The sequence below is a fragment of a genome, unplaced genomic scaffold (assembly GCF_019419815.1).
Source record: "Pyrus x bretschneideri cultivar Hongxiangsu unplaced genomic scaffold, Pyrus_bretschneideri_v1 Contig18, whole genome shotgun sequence".
Classification (NCBI taxonomy): Eukaryota; Viridiplantae; Streptophyta; class Magnoliopsida; order Rosales; family Rosaceae; genus Pyrus; species Pyrus x bretschneideri.
In genome coordinates this window covers 277798-288121 of record NW_025999479.1, presented here as the reverse complement: position 1 = coordinate 288121, position 10324 = coordinate 277798, and the positions used below count along the sequence as shown (strand labels likewise).

Below are 10324 nucleotides of genomic sequence, written 5' to 3'. Positions count from 1 at the left end.
ACAAGAAAAAACTAGTGACTAAAAAGACAACTCCATATTTCGAACTTAACACTCCAAATAAAAAAGAAACCAAACATTTCCATTGCACTACAAATAAATTTTGATATTTCATACTTTATCTTTATTTATAAGTTATTTACAGGATTTATCAAAATTTTAAAGGTCTTTCCGAAGTGGGAGCCGTAAGCGGATGCGTACATGGGCAACTCTCAGGGCCGGCCCTGGGCTTTGTTTGCATTTTGTTAACCAAAAGGATTCTTTAGGAAGATATTTTGCTTACATGATTTGCACCCACTATTTGTCATTATCCTGAATTACTTTCTAAGCAAGCTTTGCCAAAAAGGCCATATTGAGGTGACTGGATTTCCTAATCCCCAATCCCTAATCTCCCATGAGATTTAGGAACACATACATCATTTTAGCCAACCGGGGAGAAATTTGACTTCTTATTCCAAAGGAATTTCCTACGCTCTCTATCAATAGCATTGCTTATCTTGCGGGGCCAAAAAGTAAGCGATAGTTTGATTAGACGTCCCAGCCAGCAGGCTAGATTTAATGAGGATATATCTCCCAACTTTAAAAAGAGAGTTCTTTCGAGCCAGCTAATTTATTTTGAATTTTGAGCAAAAGTTCTTTAGCGTTAATGGGATCTTTCCAGAAAATAATGTTAGGAACGTTTAAATATTTTCCTACACTTGCTTTATGTTGAATATGCATAATGTTGACAATATCAACGCGTTTTTTCCTTGTTCGTTCCAAACTCATTCTTCTATTTTTTTTATCATTTTTAGAAAAAAATGACAGAAGCACATACGCATGCTTGACCGAACCCAGATTACAACTTTTCAGTATAATATTATATATCTATATATATATATATATCCCTTCTATACCTAATTCTCAATCCAAATCAAATTCCCAAATTACCCGTTGTATGTCTGGTAATTCAATTCTCAAAGGAAAAGGAAAAACCATTGTTATGGCAGTGAAAGACACCTTCTACCTATCCCACGGATCGCCGACGCTGAGCATCGACGAGTCGCTTCCGGCCAGAAAATTCCTCCAGTCGTGGAAAGAAACGGTGTATTCTCAGAAACCCACCTCCATCCTCATCATCTCCGGCCACTGGGACACCGCTGTCCCCTCCGTCAGCTCCATTTCCGGCCGCTACAGCACCATCTACGACTTCTACGGCTTCCCCAGATCCATGTACCAGATCAAGTACCCCGCCCCCGGCTCCCCCCACCTAGCCAACCGCGTCAAGCAGCTGCTGACCTCGTCGGGCTTTGGACGCGTCGACGTGGACACCAAGCGGGGGCTGGACCACGGCTCCTGGGTCCCGCTCATGTTGATGTACCCGGAGGCAGACATCCCAGTTTGCCAGCTGTCGGTCCAGGCGGGGAGGGACGCCACTTATCACTACAACTTGGGGAAGGCGCTGGCCCCACTGAGGGACGAGGGTGTTCTTATAGTGGCGTCAGGCAGCGCCACCCACAACTTGGGGGCGATGAGGAAGACCAAGAACAATGAGGTCTTCCCTTGGGCTCGCGAGTTTGACACGTGGCTCAAGAGGGCTATTCTGGAAGGAAGGTACGAGGATGTGAACCAGTGGGAGAAGAAGGCGCCGCATGCGAAAACGGCGCACCCTTGGCCGGATCACCTTTACCCGCTGCATATCGTGATGGGGGCTGCTGGTGCGGACGCAAAGGCTAAGCAAATCCATGACAGCTGGGACCTCGGTGCTGTTTCGTACGCAGCCTACCAGTTTACATCACCTTGAACTTAATCTTGAACTACCAGTTGCCGCTGATTAACTATATATGTCAAATAAATTCCTGTTATATTATGAATTTCATAAAATAATATTATGTTGTGAACGAATTCATTGAATGTGTAGTAGTGAATATTGTATTAAGGATTAATGAGAGATTGTTTTCCTGTTTAATTTCTCCATGGTTCTTGGTAAGATTTTTACCACTGCAGGGATAAAACATTTAAAAATACTTACAAGAGTACAAGATTGTTGTAGTATAGCACCTCAAGCAAGGTCATTTTCTACTGGAATTGAATGAATAATTTGTATTTAAACTAATTCTCAATTAATTACTTGAAACAAGATTTTGGAAAAGGTTGATTTGTGACTTAAAATATTAAAAACGAATTTAAATTAAAAACAATCAACTAGAAACCAATTTAAAGAAAGACTAGGGTTTTGCCGTCATCTTAACAATCCTACCCAATTTTACCCATTACTTATGATTTTCTACATACATGTTTTGAATGTTAGGTTTTCCTAATATATATATTCTACCTGGAATCTCCAATATAGAACGTATATCTAACAGGCAACTTGTCTAGACGTTTGGATCAAATATGAACATGAAAGACTCATTAAGTTTTATGAAAATTCTTTGAAAAACTATGCAACCCTTAAGACGTGATGTTCATCCTAAGTGAAATTACAATTATAAACAACAAGAAGCTAACGTCAATTTCAGGGAATTTTCTGACCAAAATTGCATCAAATTACTTTTCTAATGTCCTAATGGTCGCGAATCACTAAGACACTTACATAGTTTAAAATGGTGATTAATAATTCAAAACATGCATGCATAATATCATAAGTAAATTGAAAAGAAACTACATATTCTTGCTAAGGATCAAGGCTTCGCCCTAGCAAAAAAAACTAGCTATGAACAATCATAAAATAAAATATTATTAAGAACAAGGATAGAAAACACCTAGAAAATAAACTTGAATAACTCTCTAAAGTGTGCGTGCGTTGTCTTCTCCTTCTCCCCTTTAACCTAATGGCTAAATAGCATTATTTATACTACTACAAAATAAAACCCTATGTTGCACCGAACTATCTCAGACTGGACTAGCTTCAGGGACTAAGCTGGATTGGCTTGGACTAGACTAAACAGGACTAACTTAGTGAAGCGTTTGATGCAATATCGATTTAGAAGTAGGATAATAAAAATAATAAAAATAATTATGTTTTTTCTTTTACTATTTCTTTTTCTTGCCTAAAACCTCTCATCCCTCTCCTTTTTTCTTTTTTGTCCAAACTCCATAGATTCCAATCACAGCTTTTCCTTCATTTCAATTAATAAAGCTCTCCGTCCAAATTCCACTACTTGCAACCACATCTTTCTCCTCCATTTGAATCGATAAAGCTCCCAAAACACAAACAATCAGAAACTCACTTTCAATCGAAATCGAAATTGCAATTGCGTTCCTTGTATACCCAACGACACTCTGATTCGAGCAGGACGAGGAATAAGAGGGAGAGGATGTGATCTGGGTTGGGTCGTGCAGATCGGCTTTGTTGGAAATATGCCCTGAAAGTCAATCTTTGGAAGAAACCTTTCAGGACAATGAATTGATGTATATATGACTCTTATACATCGGAAGGCAAAGATACTAATTGGGACTATCTCAATGAACGAAATATGTCCTAAATAGTGAATCCATGGACAATGGATCGATGGAAGAAGTAACCTAATGATGTTAGGTTACAGAGACCTTCTTCTCATAACCATCATGTCCAAAAAGGTTCCTGGTCATAAGGATTGTCGGAGGGATACTGACAATCCATAGACTGGTACATACTATGTCCGCTTCAATTGGAAGGATGGAAAGTCTCATCCCATTCGTGTAGCGACACTAAGACAAGCATGTAGGTGCTCATTAAGGGAATGAGTTCACTGAACACAATCGAACGAGAGTACTTGCATGGAGGTCTACTCACATGTCAAGCAAGTAACTCTAATGGTTGGAATAATGTAAGTAATCCTTTGACCTGAGGCATCTCGTTGTCTTGTGGTTAAGTACTTAATCTTTGATTATGTTAAAGTCATTCCATTCGAGAGTGTCCAAGGCATCGTTGGGGTTAAGCCACTTAGCCATGAAGGCAAGTGAATGCGCAACAAGGAATCTCTAATCTTCGATAAGAGAGGATGAATACTCTAAGATATGATTCGAGAATCTTCGGCCGAAGTATCGAGCGTAATAAAGGAAAGCGTTCCTATACGTCTCAAATGAATCGTATAAGAAGGAATAATCACATTAGGGGTTTGACATTATAAATCCATACCCTAGTAATGTGATTGAGAGTATTGTTTTAGAGAAGGATCGAATTACATTGTAATTCCAACTGAATAGGTTCTCCGAATAACTTCTACATTAGCTTGGGTAGCCATGATATATGATTAGATGTCACTCATGGCTTGTGAGTTCTTCTAGATGATTAAATGTAGTCATTAAAAGGAAGGTGAATTAAAAGTAAGTTTTAAATCACTAAGTGATTGGATAATCAATTGGATTGGTGCCAATCACCTCACTGCCTTGCTAATTAGAACCTAAAAGATTGTTCACCGATACACTCTTGTAGTGAGTAACTAATGGATGAAGGAAATAATTAATTGGATTAATTAAGTGTTTTGATTAATTTAGAAAGTCTAAAGAAATCATAAAAGCGATAAAGATCGTTTTGGGCTTAAAGAAACGTTCGGGTTTAATCGGGCCCATTGGGCCAAAACCCATTGGGCTTTTATTCAAGCATTGGATGACTTGAAATAATTAAAAGCCCAAAGCCCAAATTAAACACAATAGGCCGGCCATATGAGAAGGGAGAGAAAGTAAGTCAATTGTTGATTTGTTTCTTTAAGAAATAAAAGGAACATAATATAATGAAAGTGTGTGTGAGTGTGTTAGGTAATTCATAACATACACAAAAGAAAACAAAATTATTCTCTCTCAAACTTAAAGGGCCGGCCACCAAAGGAAATTCTAGCTAATCATCTTATCACCCTTTGGTTAATTCCTTCATCTTTCTCATTACAAAGTGGGTGAGGATCTTTAGAGGTTTTCATATCTTTGGAAACTTGAAGAGGACCTAGGAGCACTCATTCTCAACAAAGTGGAGGAGGCAAGGAGGGAGGCTAGGCTCAAGGAGTTCAAGGAGCAAAGAGCTTGGAGGTGGTCAATCCTTGGTCTTAGATCTAGATCAAGAGGTACAAAACTACTCCTAAACTTTGTTCTTCAATAAATTGTTTTTGATGCATCTTATATAAACCTATGCATCTTGAAGGGGATTTGCATGACTATAGCTTTGATAAAATGTATGACATGCTTCCGTTGCTTTCGTATATAAATTTTGAATTGTATATGCATGCTAGTCACTAGAAATCCCACATAAATCTCATATTTTCCCTTCAAGTGGTATCAGAGCCAAAGGTTTATGTATGATGTGTCCTTTTAGATTTTATGCATATGGGTTTTAATTTTATGTATGTCATATTATTGCTTCATTCAAAATATGTTTATCTTTTGTTTTTTCAAATTGTTGAAAAATTGTAAATCAAAAGTTGAAAAAGGATATGCAAGAAAAGTGTTTTTGATGCATGAATGAAGTTTGAGTTTAAATTGTTTTTCATTCAAAATATGTTTATCTTTTGTCTTTTTCAAATGTTGAAAAGGTGTATCAATAGTTGAGAAAGATATGTATGCAAAAATGTTTTGGATGCATGAATGAAAAGAGGGTTTAGAAACAAAAATTTTGGGGTTTTGTTCTTCAAAGGGGGTTCGGCTAAATGGGGATTTTTTGTTAGTGTTTGTGTTTTGTTTTGAACCTCACACACACACTTTGAAGCTAGAAAGTAGTGATCTTGTCACTTTTGTTTTTTGGGTTTGAAAAATCACCAAGAACATACAAATCTTGAAAATATGTTCATGGTTTTGTTCTTGGTGTTCATGGTTTGGTTTTTGGTGAAAATGGTTTTACATGCATTGTTTTGTGGTTATGGATGATGTACATACCATCCATAGCCTACACCAAAATTTAAATTAATACCTAGAATTGTCTAGATATATATTTCAATCATTCTTTTTCTTAAAGTCCTTAAAACAAAACTAAGTGGCAAACAAGATTTTTTCTTCTTTAAGTTGAAATAATGCAAGGTGGGTGAGACCTACCCACCTTCCCCTTAATATGGCCGGCCATCCTCAATGGTTTACCCACTTGAGGGTCCTTTTGTAATCATGAAAAGTTTGGTATTACTTTTAGTATTTATGGTTTGACCCCTAACTTTTTCATATTTGCATTTAGACCCCTACTATTTAAAAATTGAAATGTTTGATTTTAATTTTATTTAATGTTTAAACTCATCATTGAATTATGCCCATATGCACTAAATCTAATTGTTTATATGTTGCATTCCATTTGATTATTTAATATGATTGAGTAATTAGTAAATGGGTGACTATGGACTTATGCCTTAAACGATAATTGAGCTATGAGATAAGGCGCTAAAATCAAATTGTTTGAACCTTGGGAATGTGTTTTAATTACTGTTTCAATTGGACCTTGTCACGTTTCGACATTAATCTATCTCTCCCTCTTAGTATATGTAATTTGTAGGAATTTGTACAAATCGGTTTGTAATTCTTATTACTTCTTAATCTCTTTTAGTTAGTTGATTCCCTCTAGTGCTAGACTAGAGTTTCTTTAACTATTGGTAAGGAGACATAACTAAAAGAGGGTTTTGACATGAGATTCAAGATTAAATGGGTCCAACGCCCTAATAAGCAATGAATGATTGTCTTTCATTTCTAATGGCTCAATGAAAATGTTTTAATTGGATTGAAAAGCACGTAATTAAATTGACACAACCTCCCCGAGATCTTATTCAACAATGTTGGCTCGTTGTTGCAATAACCCAATAAGTCCATGGTCATCCAAGAGCCTAAGATAACTATAAAGTCCAATTTCAAAGGATTGCAAAACCCGTAGTAGTAGTAGTTACTTCCAATATTTGAAAAATTCGTTTTTGATATTGATTTGTTTTTCTCAAAACAAATAGTGGGAGTATCATACGCTACTAAACTATAATGATTTCAATTAGTAGTTATATATATCTCCAATATTTTGAAAAATGTTTTGATATTGATTTGTTTTATGAAAACGAATAGTGGGGATATCATATGCTACTAATTTCATTAACTTTGGACTAGTAGTTGTAATAGGACAATTTATTTGAATATGTTTAAATAAATAAAATTGATGAGACCTTAAAATCCCTCAACAAACGAATATTAAGTTGATAAACGAGAGATGTTTTTGAACATTTCTTCGTAGGCCTTCCACCGTGGTGGGCTCCAATCGTTTGTGACTTGTACACCGGCTTCACCCTATCATGGGGGAGTACAAAGTGCATGCTTACACTCAGGAGGAGTCCATGAACATATGATGAGGTAAGTGTAGGCAACGAGGATAGCCAACATCGTATCATCGTGAGGTTATTCTTGAACCCCTACATGAACTAAGCATGGTGGGAATAACTTAACTAAGTGCAATAATGCCAACATCGTATCATCGTGAGGCAACATTCTCTAGAGGCCAAACTAGATGGGTAATTACAAGAGTTGTAAATGGGTAAGTGTACCCTCTCATTATTATTTTTGCTAGCCAACATCGTATCATCGTGAGGTGGGCTTGGTAATAGTGAGCCTCCTATAACCTGCTAGGAGCTTTCTTTGAAATCTCCCGGATTCCATCTTGAGGGATATGGAATTTGCCAAAAATGGTGGGTGGTGTCATTCGGTTTAAAGACCCGAATCGTGTGACTTAATCAACAATCAAACTAATTTATTTTATTGTTTATGTATTTAGATATGGTTGGAAGCACATTCGCGAAAATACTCGACAAACATTGCCTAGAGGGGCACAATTTCCCATCATGGTATCGTAATGTCAAGATTCTCCTAACGTTGGAGAAGATTATTTACGTACTTGATAAGCCTCTTCCTGACATACCTCTTGGCCCTGAGGCCACAGAGGATGAACGTGCTAAGTATGACAAGCACGTTGAGGATGATACACAAGCCAAGTGCTATCTGTTGGCCTCCATGAATGAGGAGCTACAGAGACAGCACGAGGGCATGGACAGTGCATTTTCCATAATACTCCATCTTACGGAGTTATATGGTGAAGGGACGCGCAACCGTCGCTTTAACACTGTTTGTGAACTTGTGAAGACCAAGATGGTCAAAGGGGCTCCAGTGCATCTACATGCACTGAAGATGATAGGATTCATTGAACAACTGGAGAACCTAGGTACTCCACTTGACGGGGAATTGGCCCAGGACTTTATATTGGCTTCTCTTTCTGATTCATTCTCACAGTTCGTAATGAACTACAATATGAATAAAATAGATAGTACTCTCTCTGAGTTACTAAACATGTTAGTAACTGCTGAGAAGACTATGAAAGAGAACGTTGTAGGGACTGTTGCAGTAGCCTACAACAAGCCATCCTCTTCCAATCCTAAGCCGTATGGCAAAGGAAAGGGGAAGGAGATAAAGTCTCCCACTCCTAAGCCAAAAGGAGGAGTGAAGAAAAAGAAAAAGGAAATGGAGCCCAAGGGGACTTGCCACCACTGTGGAAAGGAGGGGCATTGGAGGAGGAATTGCAAGTTTTACCTTGCAACTCTTAAGGACAAGCCACAAGGTATGGTTTATGTTCTCATCTTCAATTCTAATTGTTAGATCTTCTAAATATTTATATTTGATATAAAGTGCTAATCACTTGTATAAATGTATATAGGTGGAGGAGCTAAGTAGAAGAGGAACAAGCAAATAAAAGAGTGAAGAAGGGTTCGGTCACCATGATTTTGCTTACTACTTGGGAAGTTTGTTTAGGCATTTAAAGATTGTCTTTAAACTTTCTTATTATGTTAAGAACTTATTATGTGGCTTCATATGATGGAAGACCACTATTAATGCCTAAATGTTTGAAGGTACTTAAATAAGTCTCTAAATGTTTAGAGCTAATTCCTTTTAAGTTAAACATTGTGAATGTTTGTGTTATCATATTAATGTAATGTGATGAATGCCTTCTAATATATTATTTCCTTAAAGTAGTGTTATGAATTGAATATTGTCTTGTTGTATCCTAGTTGAGATACAAGATTTATATCACATTATAATGATATAAGTAATAAGAAAAACGTTTTCTAGGGTTATCACTTAAAACACAATAATCAAGGTCACTCTTGATTCAATTAGTAGTTTTGAACAACTAATTGGGCATTCTTAAAATTGTTTTAAAATGTTAAGTGTGTTAGTGATTAAAACCAAGAAAGAAGTGTCTAAATCTATAAAAGGTTTAAAGATTTTAATCACTTAATAACAAGGCATCAACTTAATGAAGGTTGAAACAGATGAGCTTGAAAGGTTTTAAAGCTACTACACAATGTCCTCTACTCGTACATTCCACGTTTATACATTTTTGAATGTATGAAATCATTTCTCATTAAAGTCATAAGAAATAGTGGGAGGTGTTAAAATGAATATAAACTTGAATATGATTGGTTTATAGTTGTCTAAATAATAATAGTATTTGACTATTATTAAGAGTTTGAAATTTTAAATTGTTAAAAGACTCAAGCTCTTCAAAACGTTAAAAATCTATGTTGTGTAACATTCTAAAGAATAGTCTTTGAATGTTGGTTTCGTCAACCTAGCATAAAATGGTTATATGTTGGAAGTTGTCCATCATTCTCTTTTATGAGAACAAGCTAATAACAAAGCATATGGACAAGTTGATGAAACAAAAGGGAATAGTTTCAAAATGAGTCACAACATATAGTTTAACAACAAGACAATTCAAATCCGTCACCTCATGGTTCAAATCATAAAATTTTCTTATATGATAGAAAATCATTTTCATATGTGTCATAAAATCACAAAAGGGACACATGTATGGACTTGTGAGTAGATATCCAAAAGTGAAAGACCATGGGTTATCACTTTAAGATATTACTATATCCCAGGATCAGAACCAAAGCAACTGATAGAGTATTATTGCCTTTTAGAAAGGAACATCAAAGTGGGACTTTGGAAGCGTGCATTCACTTAGGTTACGAACCAAAGTGAAAATAACCCATTTTAACAAATGGAACTTCATAATGGATGAAGTACTAATCATATGAATGTATTGTTAGTATCGTACTACAATGGTCTCAAGGTTGGAGCAAAGTTTGTATAAAGTATACAAACGAAATATATATATCGATATATTGTTTTAGAAACTGCTTCAAAAGGTGTTTTGAATGGAAGGGGTTCTTTTAGAACCAATGATTGAATCCAAACCATAAGGTCGTTAGTAGGATACTACGACGTAATGGGGCGATAGCTCAAGCCATGGAATCAAGGTCTCATCAAAGTATTCGAACACAAGAAAGAGACATCATCAAAATGTTTTAGAAACATTTGATAAGTAAATCCCTTTTAAAATAAAAGGCGATTAAATACATAACCA

General features: G+C 36.2%; 1 protein-coding gene across 1 annotated transcript; it reads left to right on the top strand.

Annotated features, from left to right (window-relative positions):
* Positions 1 to 911: 911 nt before the first annotated feature.
* LOC125476156 (extradiol ring-cleavage dioxygenase-like) lies at positions 912 to 1945 on the top strand. Its single transcript, XM_048581848.1, has one exon. The coding sequence runs from the start codon at positions 935 to 937 to the stop codon at positions 1778 to 1780; it is 846 nt and encodes a 281-aa protein (XP_048437805.1). The 5' UTR covers positions 912 to 934; the 3' UTR covers positions 1781 to 1945.
* The last annotated feature ends 8379 nt before the right edge of the window (positions 1946 to 10324 follow it).